Source organism: Saccopteryx leptura, chromosome 4 (assembly GCF_036850995.1).
Source record: "Saccopteryx leptura isolate mSacLep1 chromosome 4, mSacLep1_pri_phased_curated, whole genome shotgun sequence".
NCBI lineage: Eukaryota > Metazoa > Chordata > Mammalia > Chiroptera > Emballonuridae > Saccopteryx > Saccopteryx leptura.
The window spans coordinates 28,682,008-28,704,635 of NC_089506.1; the positions used below are offsets into that span (position 1 = coordinate 28,682,008).

At 42.6% G+C, this 22,628-nt stretch overlaps 1 protein-coding gene and 2 pseudogenes across 1 annotated transcript in view; all 3 read left to right on the plus strand.

The window, feature by feature from the left end:
* Positions 1-2,958, plus strand: part of KCNU1 (potassium calcium-activated channel subfamily U member 1) — a 136,367-nt gene extending 133,409 nt beyond the window's left edge. Inside the window, exons 30-31 of the mRNA XM_066383593.1 lie at positions 1,973-2,216; positions 2,841-2,958. Coding sequence (XP_066239690.1) covers positions 1,973-2,216; positions 2,841-2,958 — 362 coding nt within the window. The remainder of the gene's footprint in view (positions 1-1,972; positions 2,217-2,840) is intronic.
* A 101-nt stretch (positions 2,959-3,059) lies between these two features.
* Positions 3,060-6,883, plus strand: LOC136404127 (exocyst complex component 3-like; annotated as a pseudogene).
* Positions 6,884-7,159: 276 nt separating this feature from the next.
* On the plus strand, positions 7,160-21,086 carry LOC136404128 (exocyst complex component 3-like; annotated as a pseudogene).
* Positions 21,087-22,628: the final 1,542 nt, after the last annotated feature.

The following is a 22,628-nucleotide window of genomic DNA, read 5'->3' on the forward strand; positions in this document are numbered from 1 at the left end:
ATTCGCTCACATTGGATGGCCGTTGTTGTGTTGGCTGTTATCATTATTTTATTTGACAGTCTAAGGGAAAAGAGGTCAGTGTCCCTGACAAAATAATCAGATATTACATGTTTTAGAAACACTTGAGGCAAACAACTGTGCCTGCCATGGCACCCTGGTTGAAAACATTGCTGAGTTAAAAGAAACAAGCCAGGCACAAAAAGACAAAGGCTGAAGAGTCCACTTATATGAAGTATCTACAGGACTCAAATTCTTACAAACAGAAAAAACGATGGTGATTGCCAAAGGCCTGGGAGAAGGGAAAGTGAGTTATTCAATGAATATAGACTTTCAGTGTTGCAAGATGAAAAAAATTCTAGAGATCTGAGATCTGTTGTACAAAAATGTGCATATAGTTAACACATCTGTACAGTATACTTAAAAATGGTTAAGATGGTAAATTTTATGTTATGTTTTGACCACAATAAAAACAAATGAGCTATACATATACATCAGTACAAAGAAATGGAATCATAACTTTATATGCATATGTGAAATTAAATAAAAATTAAAAATTAATGAGATAATTGTTCAATTTAACAAATTAAAGAAATAATTGTAATAGAGAAAACTAACATAAACCTAAAGAGATTTCACATCACCCTTGGTATTTCCCAGTGTAATCATTGTAATCATCTGGAACAGGAAACCAGAACACAAATCCAGTCTATTTCTACTCAAAAACTCACCATTTGTTATTTTGAGAAATAGCAAAAATGCCCTCTATCAGAAGGATTATTCAGGTATACATAAAATATGTAATATAGAACTCTTACATTACACATTTACATATGCATGGGTCCTTGGGTTACAACAGTCTGGACATATGATGTTTCAAGTTTACAACACTCATAAAAACTTAAAAGAATTGAGATGTGAGTTTTACAGCTTATGCCATTAGCATCATATTTACGGACCATGTGGGTGAACTAGTTTGCACTCTGTGAAAGAATACATAGTACAGTGTACAGTACAGTATATCTATATCTATGTCCTTTTCCTTTTCCTGTGACTTAGTTGTGTTTTTATGTTCTAGATTATGGCTTTACAACTACGTTAGGATATGTAAGTGACTTAGGCTAGGATATGTTTTGACTTAACACCAAAATTAATGTTATTGTAGATATGGACCTGTGTTGTAACCTGAGGATCCCCTGTATATATCATCTATACATGCATACATATGCATATGTAAATATGCACACAGATATGGTGATTTCTGTAAAATTACAAGATCTGGAGGTTTGGTTTTAATGAAAACTACCTCCTCCAACTTTTAACTATTTGATATGTTAACTTCTATTTAAGATCTATATTCCAAACACTTCTAATTAACTATAAAATCCTCAGGCTAAGTACCTTCAAACTGTAAAGAAGTTAAGGAAGGTTGGAGTTCAATAAAAGGTGGTGCACAGTTTCTTGGAGGAACAATAATTTACAGCTCAAAGCCAGGAGTTGCTTCTTCCAGGCCAAGAATTCAAAAAAGCCCAACCTCTGAAAGCCATCTGATTTGCTCTTCTGGATTGGCGTGCTCAGAGAGTGCTGGGAAGTGAGGAGGAGGCCAGGCGGGGGGCGGGATAGGCTGCTGGCAATGGGAGAGAGAACCGGGGGGGAAAAAAGGCCCTAACATTAATTAGGTTTGAAGGAACACTAAGTGAGTCCAGCCCCTGCATGCTGAGAAGAAAGAAACCTGAGCAGCTGATGCTAAATTCAGACTAAACTAACTGCAAGTCCCCTGGGGACGACACAAGGAAAACCCGATTGTCTCTGTCATTTATGATAATTATCAGAGAGACTGTTTCTGTAATTTTACTAGGGAGCCAATTAACAGATCCCCAAAGCGAAGAGGGCATGTCCCAGCCCTCCTCTTGTTTTTGAAAAGGAAAAATAAGGCCAAATTTTTGCTACTGTCTCCGATTGTTATATCACTTAGGACAACGCAGTGACTCCTCAGCTCTGGTGAAGGGTTGGAGTCAGCCCTTTCTCTGCCCTCCTGTACTCTGTTCTCCAGCAACTCAAATTAGCCTCCAGATAGACCAGCAAGACTTGTTACTTTCTTTTCGAAGATATGGAAATACCGGCCATCTTTCACTCTTTCTTGTCTCCAAGAAAATATCTTTGCAGCATGTCATCTTGCAAGTGAGCGGGGAAAGGCCGCCTGCACTGAGAAGAAGGCGGTATCTTAAGTTTATCACTCAATCCCACGCTTTCCCCTGACGCCACCCTCTCTCATGCCTTCCTGTCTGTCAGACTTCTTAACTGGTAGTTGTCTACGCTCCCTACTTTATTCCCACCTCTCTGAGCCAGTGGTGGGATTCAAACAACTTAACAACCGGTTCTCTGCCCTAATGACCATTCTAAGTATAAAAAAAAGATTTACCAAAAGGTAATTTATTATTTCATGCATTTAATACTTAAATAAGAATAATCAAAATAAGTACACAAAACTAGATTATGTTATAAGAAAGAGTCTTAAAATATTAATGAAAAAATATTAAATAATGCCTGACCAAAAAAAAAAATACAAGTTGTCACCCCTGATTGTTTGGCACTTTTTCTCTTTACATTATATGTTTGTTTACTGACGTAACGAACATGAGGGAATTAAGATGTAGTATTTCATCAAAGGTATAATGAGTTTTATGAAATGAATCAGTAAATATTACAAGCATAATTCTTTCAAATTTTTTTTCACCTATGGATGGAATGAACAGTACTAGGGGTACTTAGAATACGCTGTTGCTCAGATGAACGTTAAAAAAGAGTAAGGAATGTAAATTTGTGATTTCCACATTGGGCAGCTGTCCAGGGGCCCAGCTTAGAGAGAACCTTGACTACAAGTGCTATTATAACAACTGGTTCCCTGAACTCAACAAAAAATTAGGTATCGGTTCTGCAGAACCGGTGCAAACCGGCTGAATCCCACCACTGCTCTGATTCACTACGTAAGCCATCCCAACCTGCCTGTAACTCCCCCCAAGTATGCTGCTAAAAAATACTGTTTCCCAGATCACGACGACATGGATGTGACTCTGTAGAGGAGTAGAATTATGTACAGTAGGACCAGCCTGGCTTGACGCCTCAGCAGGATTCAGCACAGTTGATCCTGAAACATCATCTCGCCTTGACTTCCATGAAACAACACTCATTCTACCCTCCTTTTATAGTATTAGCATTACACAAAGCTTGATGATGGACCCTCTTTTATTTTTATTTTATTTTATTTTATTTATTTGTCTCAGGGGTCCCTGAGAGATCCAGATAATGAAAAAACATAGATCTGAAATGAAAAAAAGGACAGGGGCTACTTGCCTCAAGCCTTTATTTCCAAGCAAGAAGGCGGGCCTAGTGTTGTCAGGGTTTTGAAAAAACTTTTTAAATTTTTATTTATTTAAATTTTCAGAAAAGTTGAAAATTCTGATTTTCATATGAAACTATTATGCTTTGAAATTTTTGTTTAGATCTATGATGGAGTAGTTGTAGCAGACCAACCCTCATGCCAAGAAAAAAAAAAATTGTTTTAACTGGATAAAAGTTTTTTTTAAAATACCTGTTTGAAATAATCATAGAAAAACACAGTCAGTAAGAACTAAAAGGCTAAGATCCAAGAGAAAAGGAAAACACTGAGGTGAGCTCACGGTTCTACACTGTTTTTCCCCCAAGGCAGGTGCCAATTCCTGTGCTAAGTGGTACTAAACAAGAGATCACATTGAACTTGAAGGCTACGGAGCTTTCAGCAGTCTCATGGGGCTGGAGGGAAAACTAATTGGAGTTGAAGTTTATCGAGGCAGCTTGGCATTGAGGCGACTCAGTTTTGGAGGAAAGAGACTCGGAAAACTGTGCACATGACTTTCTGTGCTGCTCTTTACCCAGAGGCAGTTGTTTATTCCTAATACTTTGAACGTGAGAGGCTGAGAAGCTAAGAAGAAAGGCTCAGCTATGAAACTAGAAAGCTACGCAGAGCTCCTGCCAGACTCCAAGTGCTGGGGAGGTGGAAATTGGCACCCAAGACCTGGCAAGACGAATGGACCCAGGTAAACAACTGTTGCTTTCAGTAAGAGCCTTGAAAGGTCCTACTTGAAGATTAGCTCAAACTAGAAATAGAACAGTTCTCACAAAGTCTGATATCAGCTTTGATGCCTCCCATTTGTTGACTGGATGGAAGTGATCAATCCCTACAATAACTATTTATAAGTAAAAAATTAATCCTCTCTTCCAGAAGTTAGCATTATTTAGAGTGTCTACACTTTTTTCCCACGCATGATCCAGCATTTAATAAAATGGTTGGAATCATCTTATCTCTGCCTTAATGTATGTTTTTCTCTAGCAACCTAAGTAAGCCTCCAGATAGGCCAGCAAGCCTTCTTTTCTTCAAGTTTCTAAGATATGGCAATGTTGATAGTCTCCTTTGCTCTATTTTTTTTCTTTATAAATAAATAAGTAAGTAAATAATTACCATGAATGATAGTGGAGAGACTCAAATGACAAAAACTGAAAGAAAATACATAAAAAACAAATAGAAATAGCCCACAGATGATCTAGATATAATAACATAAAGACTTTAAAGTAAGTGTGATTATTAACATGTTCAAGAAATTGGACACACTTTCAGGCAGGTGCAGAGTCAGTACAGAGGGATAACCCTAGCATTGCAGGTGTGGAGATTCTGCTTGCTTTTTTACCCCTGAAGGAGACAGTCCAGGAGGCTGTTCCTACAGTGGTCCAAAGGAATGGTGGGATGCTTCAGCGCCTGAAACAGCTGGACAGAGTGGAGCAGTATTATAGAAGAGAGGCCAGATTGAAAGCCCCTATCTAGTTTAATGAGGTGTTCATGGGCCTAATCAAGGCTCACAATGCATTGAATGATGTCAAAGGCATCCATTGACATCAGCAAAGACTGGAGTCTGAGCATCAACACCGTCAGCTGCCTCAAGCGCATGAAGGATGCCTTGTTTCAGCCACCTTGCTAAAACTGTGAAGAATTTCAAGACTATTTCAGTGCCCTAGACTGTGAGGAGACCAAGGACCTCATTAAACAAGGAGCTCTGCTGCAGGCTTACCAGAAGCTAAGGGACTGGAAGTGCTCCCGAGATGGGCTGACATATGAGCAGCACTGAATGGAAAGTGGAAATGTGCACACCTTGACCTTCATCCATACTTACTCAGAAGCATGGAGTGACTCTCACATGTACTGACCAAGCAGTTATGGATGGCGCTGCAGAGGTCATGGTCACCACCCACCATGACTCTACTTTGCTGATCTTGTTTGTCAGGACCATCAAAAGGGGTAAAATAAAATTGGCAGGTGCATACCTGACCAAAAAAAGCAAACTAGCTTTGTTCCTTCCAAAAGGTCCAAGAATTGGAAGGAGAAAATGATTGCCACCTTGGACAGAACCATGCCTAGAATTGAGGGCACTCAGGCAAACACCAGGGAGCCTGGCCAGATGTGGTTGCCTGTCACCTGGAAATCATAAGTAAGTACCTCCTGGATAACCTCATCTTGCCAAAATCCTCATGGGTAAGTGTTTTCTTCCTTATTATGAGGTTTACAGAAACTTTCTGAACCTGTACCAGAAGGCCCTGCATTCATGGGCACAGGACCTCTAGTTGGAAGACCTAGAAACAAATGAGATCATGAGCCTGTTGACTTGGGTCTTAAGCACCTACCCAGGTTCAGAGATGATGCAGAATGTGGAGCTGGCTCGAGTGGATGTCAGTGCCCTGGAGGATTTATTTTCTCCAAACATGGCCTCTGAGCTGCTCCACACATACATGTCAACTCTCACTTCAAGCACCATTGTATGGCTATGGAAAGCACTAGAAGCAGACAAGAAAGACCAGGTAGTTTGACTAGGTGGGGAGCAGTGGATAGAGTGTCAGAATGAGACACAGAGGACCCAGGTTCAAAACCCCAAGGTTGCCGCCTTGCATGCGGGCTCATCTGGATTGAGCAAGGTTCACCAGCTTGAGCCCAAAGGACGCTGGCTTAAAGCCCAGGGTTGCTGGCTTGAGCAAAGGATCACTTGGTCTGCTGTAGCCTGTAGGTAGAGCGCAGAGCACATTTCTAGCAGCTGTGGCTGATGCAATGCTGTGAGAACACTCCAGAACCTGAAACCTTCCTAGGTACACCCAAGAGGGAGCTCGCCACTGTAAGGAAGTAACTCAGTGCCAACCAGGCAGCTCCCTGACCTTTCCAGCCATTGGCTGTGAAGGACACGCTGTAGTACCCTATAGGCTGAACCTGTGTATATAAGCTAGCTTACTTCCTGAATAAATCGGATCTGTGTCACTGAACCTGGTCTCCAGAGTGGGCCTTGTCCACAACTGGCACCCGGACAGGGACCCAACCGGCATCCAAGGGACAGGTGAGTGACCTTCTGCAATAGGAAACCTTCTCCCTCACTCTTGGGCCCTGCAAGCTCGAGCCCTCTATGCCCAATTACAGAGTAGGTGAGTTAAAGTTAATGAAAAGGATCTTTGTACTTCTAGGAAATCCTCTCAGGTTTCAACCCTTGGCTTCGGGAGGTGCCTCTTTGGGACCCTGATACTTGGGTCCGAGCTCTCCAGCACATCCGTTCAGCAGAGGTACACGAAGGGCAAACCTTCCCACTCAGTCTCACTCCTGCCCTACTAGCTATCTCCCGCCAAGGACCCTCCCCCTATTCCAAAAATATTATAAGCTACCCCTCTCCCTGAGGAGCCCCTACCTCCCTATTCACCCTCCTCCACTGAGGAGGAAAGTGGCTTAGCCTCCGAGTTTAACACACTCATAGCTGAATGCGCAAAAACAGAACCAACTGAATTGCTAACTGCACCATCTACTCCACCAGCCGAGAAGTGAAAGTTGCCACTCCTGAACCCCTTTACCATTGGTACGCTGGAAGGGCCCAGCCACGGCACAGTGGCGGAGTTCACACCCCCTTCTAATGCAAGGGAGAGGTTATGCTTATGTCTTTCCAGAAAATAGCCCTCAGCCGATTTAGATCCCAAGACAAAACATAAGGCTGGTCCCGGTGTCCCAAGATGACCCCTCTGACAAACCCCCCAATCCAGGAGATGGCAAATCTCCAGAAGAAGACCTCACAGCCAATGTGTGCACCCCATCACCTGGGGGGATATGAAGGCTTTAGCAGAGCAAGCCCAGAGAATGGCCCCCAATGGGCCCCCAGGCCCTGGTACTCTGTTCCTGCTTATTTGTGCTATAATAACCGCTAACTCCCAGACGCAGGCGGACCCCCACATCTGGGCTGCTTTTCCCCACCCTGGCATTATCCTGCCCATAGAGACAACAACAGCAAGCTGTCATTCAAGTCCAACTGACCCTAATTAAAAGAGAAGGGGGAAATGTAGGTAGAGCGCATTCCTAGCAGCTGTGGCTGATGCAATGCTGTGCAATGCTAGGCACACCCAGGAGGGAGCTCGCCCGCTGTAAGGAAGTAACTCAGCGCCAACCAGACAGCTCCCTGACCTGTGAAGTACACGCTGTAACACCCTATAGGCTGAACCTGTGTATTTAAGCTAGCTTACTTCCTGAATAAATCAGATCTGCATCACTGAACCTGGTCTCTGGAGTCAGGTCTCTGCGTCTCCATCATCCTCACTCCCAGTGGGCCTTATCCACAGTAGCCCCTCAGTCAAGGCACAAATGAGAAAGTAATCGATGAACAACTAAGGTGCCACAACAAAGAACTGATGATTCTCATCTCTCTCCCTTCCTGTGTGTCTGTCCCTTTCTCTGTTTCTCTCTGTCTCTGTCACAATTAATCAATCAATAAATAAAATTAAAATAAAGAAAGTCCAGATAAAAGAAACTGAGCCTGGCCTGTTCAGGTGGTGGCACAGTGGCTAGAGTGTCAGACTAGGACACAGAGGACTCAGGTTCAAAACCTAAGGTCTCTGGCTTAAGCATGGGTTCACCAGCTTAAGCACAGGGTTGCTGGCTTGAGTGTGGAATCATAGACATGACCCCTGGGTTGCTGACTTTAGCCCAAGGTCACTGGCTTGAGAAAGGGGTCACTAGCTCTGCTGTAGCCCTGCCAGTCAAAGCCATATGAGAAAGCAATCAATAAACAACTAAGGTGCCACAATGAAGAATTGATGCTTCTCATCTCTCTCCTTCCCTGTCTGTATGTCTCTATCTGTCCCTCTCTCTGTCTCTGTCTCTTTCTCTGTGTCATAAAAAAATAATAAAAATAAATAAAATATTAAAAAAATAAGAAACTGAGCCTGAAGCTGACCAAAATGAGCACTGTCACTCAAAAATCCCTGTCATCATCTTCTAGATATTTGAGCAGATCCTTCAAGTTGCTGCCCAAATATGTGACAATTCAAAAACAAAGGTACTAGTTTGTGTCTTCAGTTAAATGGGTACAAAGATGAAGCTCAGTTGCATAAATGAACACCTGAGAAACTGGCAGTATGTAATAGCAATCATCAACTGCCAGAGTCCACAGCCAGTTTAAAAAGGAAGTACTTAAAAAAATGAAATGAAAGAGGGTATATCTCTGAGCCAACCACACATGGATGAAGGGATTTGAGGCACCATTGCAAAAGAAGGCTGCAGCCACCTGGCGGAGGTCTTCTTGGATTTGGGGTAACATGTCAATGAGCTGATGCCACAGAAGAGGTTGTTAGGCCTGAACGCTATACACATCATCTGTGTCGCCATGGAAGAGTAGTTCAATGATACTGCTAAGAGTAAAAGGCCATATTGAAAGAGGACGAGTGCAAGTGGTGGTGGAGTACCCACAAGCTCTCCTGCAGAAGCACATTTTATTCTAGAATCCAGAAAGGTACAAAAAGGGTGCTGAGAGGGTCAGGGAGGTCAGCATCTCCTTCCTGATCCAGAAGCTGGCTTCTGGACTCGGCAAAGATACGGATGGGGCATGGTGATGCAACTGTCACCAATGCAGAAATTATTAAGCTCATGAACCCTTCTCTACTGTACCTGGAAGTTTTGACTCTGGTCAGCAAATACCCATATATCAAGGAAGACCACATCAGCATGCTGCTGGCCATGCTAAGGGACACCAGCTGGGATATGAAGCAGATCATCACTGAAACTCTGGAACAGGGCCAATACAAACACATTCAAACTATGTGCTAATCTTCAAGAAAATCAGTTTTTTGTTCTTTGGGGGTGTTGTTTTTTGTTTGTTTGTTTGTTTTGCTTTTATTTTTATTTTTTTATTTTGTATTTTTCCGAAACTAGAAGCAGGGAGGGAGTCAGACAGACTCCCGCATGTGCTCAACAGGGATCCACCCTGCATGCCCACCAGAGGGCAATGCTCTGCCCATCTGGGGCATTGCTCCGTTGTGACCAGAGCCATTCTAGCACCTGAGGTGGAGGCCATGGAGCCATCCTCAGTGATAGGGCCAACTTTGCTTCAATGGAGCCTTGGCTGTGGGAGAGGAAGAGAGAGATAGAAAGAAAGAAGAGGAGGAAGGGTGGAGAAGCAGATGGGCGCTTCTCTTGTGTGCCTGACCAGGAATCGAACCCAGGACTTCCACACACCAGGCTGACACTCTACAGCTGAGCCTACTGGCCAGGGCCAGGGAAATCAGTTTTGAGTCTGTACATGGCAAAACTTCTCAAAGTAGCCTGTTAATTTCCAGCTTTGTGTACATTTTTCTTCACTTACCATCCCTCTGCCTTCAGAAATATATTAAAGCAAAAGTGACTTTCCAGGGTTCACGTTAGAAGTTTTAGTTTCCTGTACCTGTCTCTTGTGGGGTCAAACATGTTTGTCTGTGAGGTTTCCTAGCACATAGCTTCTTGACTAACAGATACAGCCTGGCTGTTATCCTTTAGGCTTTCTCATTTTTATTGTCAACATCCTTTGTGAGGCAGGATGCTGATGTCAAATGCCTTGTGGTTGGTTGTTTATCACAGTGGTGAAAAGATGTGTGGAGGGGACAAGAGGTTCTGTTTTCATTCATGTCATGGTTCTCATGCACTTCTGCATAGTATAAAAACTTCTGAGACCCTGATGTTTAACAAAAGAGGCTAAACTCCTGCATAGAAATAAAAATTAGAAAAGTAACAATCAGATGAAAAGATGGATTAATTTACTGAATTTGTTTATTAGCTCAAATCTTTTTTTAGTGGCATCTTTAGGGATAGGGATTTTTACATATAAGATCATGCCATCTGCATACGTAGACAGTTTTTCTTCTTCCTTTTGCATCTGGATGCCTTTTACCACTTTTACCTGCCTAATTGCTCTGCCCTGGACTTCCAGTATTATGTTGAACAAGAGTGAAGAGTGGGCACCCTTGTCTTGTTCCTGATCTTAGAAAAAAAGCTTTTCTCCTTTTACATTGTTTTTTAATGTTCAGTCAAGTCTTTCACCTCTTTGGTTATATTTATTCCTGAGTATTTTATTGTTTCTGATGCTATTGTCAATGGGACTGTTTTCTTCATTTCTCTTTTGGACTATTTATTGTTAATATATAGACATGCAACTGACTTTTCATGTTGATTTTATGTCCTGCAGCTTTACTGATTTCATCTCTTAGTTCTAACAAGGTCTTCTACGTATAAGATCACATTGTATACAAAAATAACTTTACTCTTCCTTTCTAATTTGGATGTCTTTTCTTTCTTTTACTTGTCTAATTGCTCTGGCTATAATTTACTGTACTATGTTGAATAGACGTGGTGAGAGTTAGCATCTTTTTGAATGGATATATTTGTGGTTGCAGCCTTTAATATTTATTAGCATTCTACATAAAATGCCTGACAGTTCCGATTTGTCTGTTCTTAGAAATCTAAATTTTTTAATGTTTTGTTTCTGCTGACTTTTATCATTATCTGTATTCTCTTGGCTTGCTGATAGTTTATTTCAAACATATTGTTGATCTTAGTCTGTGGAATAATTTATTAAATGATTTCTGCCTCCTAATAATAACAATAATAGCCAACTGTACCCTGAAAGCTGTCCACTATTGGCTCCTAGCAACCTGCTGCATCTCCAGCCATAAAATATGGATTTTTGTTTGTTGTTTTTCTGCTTTGAGGTGTAGTTCATAAAGAATTCTTCTACCTTTTTGTAGCCAGCAATGCCTCAAAACACATTTCCTATGCAGGCTGTATTTTTTTTCTTCAGTGAAAGGACTCTCCCAGAACACCTGTTAACTATAATGACACAAGCAAAAGTTCTAGCTTATTTTGGCTCAAAAGCAAATGAGATGTTTTTATGACTAACTTTGATAAACTCTGGCCAAAAGTAGTGTTGTGCAGGGGTCAGGTGAAAGTATGACACAGAGATGGTAGAGGCAGATGCCAACGAACTCCATTATTCCTGAATTTCAAAACCATCTGGCATGTTGAAGAGTGACAGTTTGGGGGAATTAGGAAGGAAAAAGTACCCCTGGCACATGCACTGGCATTCTGATGGAAGGGTTCTTTGGCAGAGATAGTGGCAGAGTGGCTCAAATCAGTTTGGATGCTGTTGTTGTATAGAGAGAGCCCATAAAGTTTACACCATACAATTGTTCATTTGCTTCTAGAGATCTGTATGTGTATGTGCAATCCTCACATTCTTGTAATCCTTTCTTTAACCTTTCTTAAAAAATGATTTAAGATAATCTATTATAGAACCGAAGAAATTAGACTTCTTGTTCCTACTGCATAGATCTCCTCAGGGACCTCCCCAGTTGTGGGTCTATCCACAGTGACCTGAGTGGAATTGGGATTGAGGAGCAACCTGGAACCTCTGCAGCCAGGAAATGTCTAAACTCAGGCATCCCCCTGCCTGGCTGTCTTCCATCACAGCAGAAAATATTCCATTACTTTGAACAGCAAAGGCCAATCACCTTAATAGTTCAACAATTCTCCTGAATGGTCAACTGATCTTACACATGGATTTTACCTGTGGTTTTGGTGCTTGAGTCTGCTATAAGGAAAGAGCCTACAAACAGGCCGATTCAGTGTCAGCTGATGGAACACGAATCCAGCCAGCCCAGTGGTGCACGAAGTAACAGTTAAAATCTGCCTCCACCTGACAAATGGGAATAAAATATAGGATATTTGAGAGATGGAAATACTTGCTTTGGGGTGCCTGAAAGTCCCCTTCATTCTAAAAAAAAAAATACAAAGCAGACAGCTACATTCTCAGCTGGCTGAATTTCTGTTGCCCTGGCTCCTAGATAAGCCTTAAAATAAGTTTTACTTTGATAGTAAAGCTAGAAAACACACACTCAATAAGCCCACAATTTTGCTGAGGGGACAGCAGCTTGATCAGAGAGTGGAAGTAACTCTGACTCTCATGAAACCTGTGTAGTTAAGGGCATGATTTAGAAGTCTCCTTTTATGAACAGCCACAAATTAATGTGCACTAAAATGGACTTGTCTCTCTACAAAATTACCAGTACTGCGTTGACTACCATTGACTTTTGAAATCATAGATCTAAGGAGCAGTGTTATCTAAAATACATGTAGATTGCAGACACCAAAAATCAGATCCAATGCTGTCTGTATGGAGGGAGCAGAGCCCTTGATCAGTAACCCTTCCCAGATACTGTCAGTGGTGACATTGTGGCTGAATTCTAAATAGGGCTAGGAGGCTGGGTCTCTTGGTGAAAGAGGAGCTAGAGTTATTTAAGCCAGCAACTATTTAGTAACCATCATGGAAATATTTTAATACTATCTCAACCAGTCTTGTTATGTCAGTGTCTAATGGCCACATATCAGTCTCTTGAGAGACTTACTAGATGACCTACTACTTTTCAGATAAAACTTGTGTTATTTATTTGTGACTGATATTATTTTGAGAGTCCTAATATTATTTTTTTCCAATCAAAGTGGTTGTTAGTTGCTCAACTTATTTTCTTACCCCCATTCTTCCTTCAACTCACTTCAGTTGATCTTTCTATTAGACACACAATAGAAACAATTCTGGTCAAGACCACCAGTGACCTGCACGTAATTCAGGAGAGTGGCTAATTTTCTGTATGTATATCACATGCCTTCCCATCATTTTACACAAATTATCATGTCTTCTTCTGAAAACCCCTTCTTTACTTCACTTTCATGATATCTCACTCTCTTGGTTTTCTTCCTTCCCCCATGGTCACTCTTCCCCAGGCATATTGAATAGAGCTCATTAGCTACCCTTTAGTGTTAGGGTGTTCCAGAGCTCATACCTAGACTGCCTCTTCTCCTCTCTGTTTATTTTCTTCCTTGTTGATTTCATTCAGATTTATAACTTCAAATATCTTCTCTATGTTGATGACTTTAAAATTCATGTCCTTAGCCGTTATACCTTCCCGGAGTTTCATATGTTTACTAATTGCAGCACCAGGATTTCTCATAGTATGTGAAATTTAATATGGCCAAGACAGAACACTGATTCCACCACTCTCGTGGCCCCATCATCTCCTCCTCCACTATACAATGTCTCAGCTAACTCCGCACCAGCTCAGGCCAAACGAGGAAGGCTCTACCATCTCCCTTCCCGGAGTCCACACCCAAGCCATCAGAAGTTCTGCCACTTCTTCTAAAACACATCTTGGTTCCATTTACCCAGGGACCCTCTATGGCTACCACCTCCTTCACTCTAGCTCATCGCTTTAATACTGGACTCTTTTCCTGGCTTCCTAAGAGATTTTATTTTAAACAGGAAGAAAATTAGGTTTGGAGATTTATTTTAAAAAGACTCATTGCCCCTTTCACTACAGTATTCTTGATAACGTAGAAGAGTGCTTCATGTCTGTTAGGTTCTGTGAATAGATATTAGATGAATGAATTAATAATAAACATGAGATTTTACACCAAAGGAATACTTTCCATGGCTTTACAAAGTCTTACTTAATTCACAAGTAAATTTATAATTCATCAGAACATGTGTCCTGCAGTCTCATACCACTAAAGACATGAACAAAAGCGGCTCAGAACAATGGCGGCTCATTATTTTACCTCTAGCAAAGATACTGCACGTTAGCGCGTTTTATCTGAGACTCAGAGGAAATCTTCCCAGACTGCTCCCGTGGGGTTGGTACTCCAAGAAGTCTGGGAAGAGTTGTTCTTTTGAAAACATTCTTCAGAAAGTGTGTCCTTTCTTAATCCATGTGTTTAAAGTAGACTATTAAAAGTTTCACACTCAGTAGAACCTACCATTCTCTTAAGTCACTCCAACATTTCCTAGACATGCTCCTCACTGAATTCTCATTTTGTTATCATCTATGAATAACCTCCAAACCAGATAACCTACTAAACCCTCATTAGTCAAACACTGTCTTCCTGTTGGGGTAAGGGAAAGTCTGAGCTCCGGTCCTGTGTGGAATGCTGGAGGAAGAAAAGAAGCTGGTTTTAAAGGCAGAGTTTTGGCTCTGCTGATTTGTTGGATATGAATTTGGGGAAGTGGCCTAACCTTTCTACATACATTTTCTGACTCAAGAACAGTTGCTAATAATCCCTCCCTTATAAAGTGCTTATGAGTATAGGCAAATTCTGTCTGGGCCGGTGCACACAAGTAGAGTGCAGGGCGCATGCCTGGAGCTGTTTGGTATTAGAAAGTTGCTTTGTTCTGAACTTTCTGTCCTAGGGTTCCATCCATCTTGGTCTCTGTCCATCAACCATAATGGATTACTATTACTAGAGCTAGTGGCAGGGCCTGCCTCTTCCCAGGATCCAGACAACCTGAGGACAGTGAAAAATGGGGTAATCCTGAGATACTTGTAATGTCTCACTCATTAAATTAAATGTAGCTACCTGAGCCGACTACAGTCACACTGAAGATAATCAATAAACATTTCAGAAGGAATTAACAGATGAAGATGGATGATTTTTCTTTCATCATTTACCTACCAGATCAATCTGGCCATATTTTTCATTAGTCTGCTGTGTTTTACAGGTAAGAAACTCTCGGACTTGAGAGATGGTACACAAAGGAGCGTGGCAGGGCTGAGTGAGACAGAGGGCCCCAGGGGTGGGGGCTGTGGGGGAGGAGTTGTGAATTCCAGAGAGCAGAGATTCCATTCTGAAGAGAAAATCCTTGCTGGGTCAAGGCCGCGTTTGCATAATTCTATTATCACCAAGAGGAAGAGAAATAATCATATTAGGTGTCTGCTGTACTTCTCGCTGTCGTTTGGCTTACCTTACTTTTGAAGTCAGACAGGTTTAAATATTTGTGTGAGTGGGTTTTTCAGAAGGCGCCTGATCAATAAGGCAGGTGCTGCCAGAGCCAAGCAGGAAAGTTTTTTGATGTTGACAATGACATACATTCTTGTGCAGAAAGGAGTAATCCATTCAGTCACAGTTAAGAAAAAGTTATATGTATGTTGCTTTGGGGAACAGAGGCAGTGCCATCTGGAAGCATGGCCTCCAGGCAGGCCAGCTTCTGGGTATCAGAGCAATGGTGGGTCACCCAGGAGCAAGGGCAGCCCTTTACTGAGCCTCCCTGGCCTCTGAGTGGGAAAGGGTGTATTTGCATGCATAGCCACAAAGGGCTGCTTTCAGTGTCGACTCCACCTCACCTTGCTTACAGATCCTGGGCATCATCACATCAACCAATACCCAGTTAATGCCTTCCATTGCCTCTCCCTGAAGGCCAGCACAGTCTATAGCAAAGCCCGTGCCCATTCAGGGCTCTGCTGATTCCAGGTCAGGCTTGTAAGAAACCTTACCCACACTGAAACACAAGTGGCCAAAGAAATACTTTTTTTTTTTACCTGTCCCCCACCATAGAGATATATCCAGTATAAAGAAAGATAGCAAGAGCTGTGGTCTTGTGAGAGTCAGTTATGAACATTTCTTCCAAACTCCAGTGGTCTTACTGGCTTGAAATGGACTATAATTTATTTTATTTTTTTTTTATTTTTTATTTTTTGTATTTTTCTGAAGCTGGAAATGGGGAGAGACAGTCAGACTCCCGCATGCGCCCGACGACCGGGATCCACCTGGCACGCCCACCAGGGGGCGACGCTCTGCCCACTAGGGGGCAATGCTCTGCCCCTCCGGGGCGTCACTCTGCTGCGACCAGAGTCACTCCAGCACCTGGGGCAGAGGCAAGAAGCCATCCCCAGCACCTGGGCCATCTTTGCTCCAATGGAGCCTCTCTGCTGGAGGGGAAGAGAGAGACAGAGAGGAAGGAGAGGGGGAGGGGTGGAGAAGCAGATGGGTGGTTCTCCTGTGTGCCCTGGCCGGGAATCAAACCCAGGACTTCTGCACGCCAGGCCGATGCTTTACCACTAAGCCAACCGGCCAGGGCCTGGACTATAATTTTTATTTGCACCATGGAAACCAGTAACTCCACAAATAATGTTTTTGGTGGTTTGTCATATTTTAATTTTTGAGAATTTATTAAACATTTACTAGCACAACATTGGGTGAGGTGCAGGGGAAAGACAGAGAGATTCTGGAATTCAAAGTCCCTAATTACCCTCTCTACCCTCTTCTCTGGTGACTGCTTAGATAGCTCAGCTGAACCTTTTCCCTATAGTCTGACAACCACTGCAGGCCATAGCCAGCCACAGGTTTTGTGTGTGCCTTTGTTTTTTAAGCAGATTTGTATTTTAGAAAGATAATTCAGGCCACAATGTGTTGGATAGACTGAAAGGGTATAAAATCAGAGATAACATTAAAGGCATAGAAATCAGATGGTAATCTAACTGCCTTTGTCCAAATAAAAGACGACGAGGCTTGAACTTAGGCAAGAGCAGTAGGAATGGAGAAGAGAAAAGAGATATAATACATGTTAGAGAAATAGAGATCACCAGACATACTGACTGACTGGGTGTCAGGGTGAGAAAAAGAAAAGACTAGATGATTATACTCAAGTTTCACATGACATTGCCATTCACCAAGACAGAAGGATTTGTATATTTAGGTGGAAATTTTACAACTTACATTTAGAGCAAGTTGAGATGCCTGTGGGGCAGGTAGATGGGGCACTGAAGGTCACAAGAGCAGAGTTGACCAGAATGCATTTTGAAAGACAGCAGATGGCAGTAAATGACAGCAGGTGATAAGCAGGGATCATTTGGGGATGGCATAAAGTGAGAAGTGGACTAAGGAAGAAACATGCATGGAAAATATGATATGTAAGGCACATGCAGATAAATTAGGGTCAGCAGAGGACAGGGGAAGGGTTGGTCAGTTAAGTTCCAGTGAAGTAGGAGAGAAGCAGTGGAATAGTAGGGGAGAAAGAGAAAAGAGTTAGAGAATTGGATAGCCATTAATGTAAAATATGAGTCAAGACCAAGAAAGAAGAAATTAAACAAATAATGCATTAGGTTTAGCTGAAGATATGTAGGACTTTTTACCAGATCAGTTTCTGATAGCTCAGGGGAAGAAAGAGCTGAACTGAAGGTGTCTGAAGATCAGTGAACAGAAAGTGGAAATAATAGAAAACAAGTGAAGAAACACAAATTCAAAGCTTAGAAGGTAAGAAAAGGTGCAAGGCGATGCAGGGTGAAAGGAGGACTTTATTTTTGAAATGGACATCAGACTTGATCAAATTTTATGCTATGTGGAAAGGACCAATCAAGGTGAAGTTGCCAATTTGGGAAGAAGAAAGTGAATTACAGATGCAATAAGGTCATAGATGAAACAGGAGGATCAGTCCAGAGCACAAGTGAAAGGAATGGCCTTAAGAACAGAAATAATCGTTCTTCCTACAAGACCAGAAGGACGGGGATAAGAATAATTGCAAATATGGATTTTTAATTGCTGGAAATTGAGAAAGCTTAAACTTCATGTTCTCAGTTTTGTTTTGTTTTTCTTGAAATTCTGAAAAGTTTAAGGAGAGTGGTAGAAGTCTGAAATAAGAAACATGGGGAATGGGAGAGGGCATAACACTTCATTTTAAGGCAATATAACTTTTTTTTATGCATTGTCTAAAATAAATGTGAGAGGAGGGGAGGCAGAGACAGATTTCCACATGTACCCCAACTGGGATCCATCTGGCAACCCCACAAGGAGGCAATGTTCTTCCCACCTGGGACATTGCTCTGTTGCGTCACAACCGAACTCCTCTTAGCACCTGAGGCAAAGGCCATGGAGCCATCCTTAGTGCTCAGGGCCAACTTACTCCAATCGAGCCATGGCTATAGGAGGGGAAGAGAGAGAGAGAAGAGAGGGGGGAGGGATGGAGAAGCAGATGGGCACTTCTCCTGTGTTCCCTGACCAGGAATAGAACCCAGGACATCCTAACACCAGGCCAATGCTCTACCACTAAGCCAACCAGCCAGAGCCCAATATTACATTCTAATGCTTTTATACACAGACATAACTTGATTAATGTGTTTTGTTGTTGTTGTTTATTTTATGCCCCTCCCCCATAGCATCTGTACTATCACAGACATAATAGCACATCTCACATTGCATACTATTGCTCCTTTGATTACCTGTCTTTTCATCTAGCATGAAACCCAGATAAGGTAGGAACACTGCTTCTAACCTAACAGAGTACCTAAAGTAGAATGGGTGATTAACAAATATTTGTTGACTAGAAGAATGACTGAGTAAATGAATAGATGTCTGAATTCACTCAGTCCTCCCAACTAAACTTGTAAACCCCACTATGTCTTAAATTTGGTCAAATTACTCAGCATGTTCAGTACATAGGGGCTGCACAATCAGAACAAAGTAAAACGAATAGATCAAAATGTTGACATGAAAATCAAGAAGTGTATTCCAGTGAAGAAGATGTGATAATGGCCCTGGCTGGTTAGCTCAGCGGTAGAGCGTTGGCCTGGCATGCAGAAGTCCCAGGTTTGATTCCCGGCCAGGGCACACAGGAGAGGTGCCCATTTGCTTCTCCACCCCTCCCCCTCTCCTTCTTCTCTGTCTCTCTCTTCCCCTCCCGCAGCGAGGCTCCATTGGAGCAAAGATGGCTCGGGCGCTGGGGATGGCTCTGTGGCCTCTGCCTCAGGCACTAGAGTGGCTCTGGATGCAACAGATGCCCCAGAGGGGCAAAGCATCGCCCCCTGGTGGGCATGCCAGGTGGATCCCAGTCAGGCGCATGTGGGAGTCTGTCTGACTGCCTCCCCGTTTCCAGCTTCGGAAAAATGAAAAAAAAAAAAAAAAAAAGATGTGATAAGATGCTAGAGATATGTAATTTTCCTGTATAAGAAAATACACCTAGCTAAACCTGTACAGAAAAATACAACTATCTTCCTATTCACAATAGCTTCCAGTTATTAATTTTCCCCCTAGTTTTAGGGACAGTATCCTTTGATAATCCCAGTGCCTAATATTTTCCATTTCTTCATGGAATCGACAGGTCGTGCACAACGATTACTGATGTACCTCACCCAGTCTATCTTCTGACTTCTTGAACTGTGACCCCTGTGGTCTGAAGACTGAGGTTCAGCGAAGGTAACCAGAGAGTGTCAGATGTGTCCCTGCATTGTCATTTCTGTAGCCCTAAAACTGTGTTCCCAGTTGCCAGCCCTCTGTACTGATAGACAGAGAAACCCTTCAGGCAGGCAATGAAAGGCAGCTCCTCCCTGCCCTGCTCCGAGATGTCCCATAGCAAATGAGATTGGCAGAGAAACGTCTTAATACAGTGTGTTGTTTAGCATAATTGATGTTCAGATGCAGCGCTGGTAGAAACAAGCCCAGTTAATTGGTCTCTCAACCTACATTAGCTCTTGAATTGCAGCCAATTAGGCAGGAGCCAGAGGGCCCTTTGCTTGGCCGTTAGAGCCCCCCACACTGGGCCCAGGAAGGTGCTGGCAGCCAGGCAGCGGACCTGGTATGAATGACTGCAATAGGCTGCGTGTGCAGCTGCACCGCAGCCGGAGACATCTGTCCATTCAGGAACGCGAGACCTTAAGCAACCGGTCTTAAGGATGATAAAAGTAAGGGAATGTTCAGGAGAGAGAAATCTGGGGCTTTTCCAAGGGATGACGCGCTAGAGGGATCTTTGAAGATTATATAGATTTGAAGGTTATACACCTAATATTAGTCCTAGAGCAAGATTCTAAGGAACTAAGACCCCGTCACTGCTCCCTGAGACTCTGTTTTTGGAATGCTCTGGACGTAGAAAGGAAGGACGTATTTCAAGGAGACACTGCAGGGTTGCTGCTGAAAGCGAGTGGCTCAGAGCAGCAGCACCACCGCCAGCTGGTGAGGAACGCAGGTCTCAGGCGCCTCTGACTCGCTGCACCAGACCCGGCATTGGACAAGATCCCCAGCTGTTCTATCTGCCCATTAAAGTCTGAGAAGCAACCCCCTAGGCCAAAAGTCAGCAAACACATTTCATGAGAACACAGCATGTCCTTTCACTTGCCTCTTGATTATTCTGCTTTCACACTATGATGGCAGGGTGGAGTAGTTGCCATGGACCTTGTGACCCACAAGCCTAAAATATCACCCTCTGGCTCTTTGCAGAAAGAGTTGGCCAACCCCTGCTCTAGGCAGACATCTCAGTAACCGACCCGTGTGATTGTGATTAACATTTCCGTTAGTCCTCAGAGGGCAGGTGAGTACCAGGTGTTTAATTGGCTGTTGAAAGGTTGTCGTGGACCTTGTGGACAGAGAGTGCAAAAATGTCTGAGGATAATGATCTCAATTGTAGGGGCACAGGAGTGTCTACGTTTATACAGACTCCAGCAAAAGTTGGCAGAAACTTGGAATTTTCTGCCACCGTGACGGAGCCAAATGGTTTGGAGGGTCCCTTCCCTCCCTCATTCACTTGGAAAATAAAGAGACAATGATGACCTGGCACCCGCAATAAAACAACTGCCACATTTCTGTGTTGCATCCTTGGTAGCATATGTATTGTGACTGGAAGTATTAACTTTTTTTCCAAATATACCAAAAGGTTTGACTTTATGCCAGTGTTTGGGGATCATTTTATATCCAGTGAGTCACCTAAAGACACTACATGCTCTTCCTCCTGTTTTCACCAGGGTGGAATGGTGAAACAGGTGTGAGCGCTCTGCTTAACATATGGCGAAGGCTTGTTGAGAATCCGCACCCCTGCGTGTGTGCCATAAAGAGAGCTGAGGAGAGAACCCCGTCAAGGACCGTGGTGACTGACGGTGAGGAAGGGGCCTGCTACACCGACATCTCTGAAATTGCCGAGATATTTTGATAGGAGTTCCTGGCCTCGAGCTCCTAAACTTGCACTTGCATGAGTATTAAAGAAGCACCTCCTTGAATTTTTTAATCCCTTGCTTTTTTTCTAAGCGTGTGCTTCCCAAGTCTCTCTCTCTCTCTCTCTCTCTCTCACACACACACACACATACACACACACACACACACACATGCCAACAAAAGCCAGTCTGCAGCCTCAGACTCCAGACGCACGCATCAATCATAATCGCAGCACTGCCAGCAGTCATGTAACTGCTTAAAGACCTCAACAGCCTTCTGGCACTTAAAGGGGAAAAAAATCATCTAATTAATCACAGGTGAAACAGCTTGGACTGTCTCTAAAAGCCCCTGAATTTACTGCCAAGCTTTGATGCTAATTTTCTTCCTAAGTAACCCCCTAAAGAAATTTACGATTAGGTAATTAAAGTAATGAATAAAGAGATACTTAGGTGGAGGGAAATGAGGAGGGAAAAGTCTATGCTTCCATCCTGCAATCAAGGCATCTGGGCAGGCATCATTTGTGAACCCCAACTTCAAGGTCCCCAAATGGCTTTCTCCCAAAGAATATTTTAAAAATGAACATTTGAAAGACCAAAACAAGCCATATAAATGAAGTTGGGAGCAGGTCACCTGCCAGAGCCTGTGAGACAGGAAAGGAGATCTACCTTCTGCCTGATCATCTGGACTTTGTTTATCACGCCACAGTTTGTGTCCTATGAGGAGGTTGGTGGTGGCTCCTCCCTGGGAGCTGATTGGTCAGCATCACTGGGTTTGATTTAAAGTTCTCACCTTCCTCATCTCCTCCATGTCTCTGCTGGGGATAGATCCTAGATTTCCGGGTTTAATTGGCTGGAAAGAAATTGTTCTGATCTTTTATTCAGGAAGTGTTCAGGGAAGGGCTTTTGATTTTATCATCCCAGCCCTGACCCTTGCCTCTGTCTGACACTCAGTATTGGAAAACTCCAGGATTGGGAGCTTTAGTTAATTGGCTACTCTAGTTTTCAGCATTAAACAGAAATGCTCTCCATTTCAATGATGAATCAAACAAGATCCCGCTGAACTCCAAAGTGCCCAGAGCACCAACCATTACTGAAAAATCTTGGAGCAACTATTTTTCTGTCTTAATAAATATAGTATGGTAAGTAGACTGCTTTTTCAAATAATCCAGAATCTTCCATTTTTGGTTGAAAAGCTCTTTGCTCTGATTTATATCTGCCTTCAAGATAGTTTATGAGCTTTTTGAAAGCACAAATCAGAGCAAGCCTCCAGCTTGTTTCTTTACCAATTCTAGCAGAGTGAGTACTAATAATTTGTTATTGCTTGCTTGTATCATAGGTTTATTTAAAGGATGTATAAGAGATTATACTAAATAAGTACTGAATCAAAGATGCTCCTGGAAAATTTAGTTTTTAGTTTTTTTAACTAAGTTACTATATGAACTTATTTGCTAGCTTATTTTTTCTCTCCTGAAACAATACAGTGGGGGGGGGGGGGATAGAATCAGAGTTTTGATTTCAAAGCAAGATCAGAGATTTTAAAG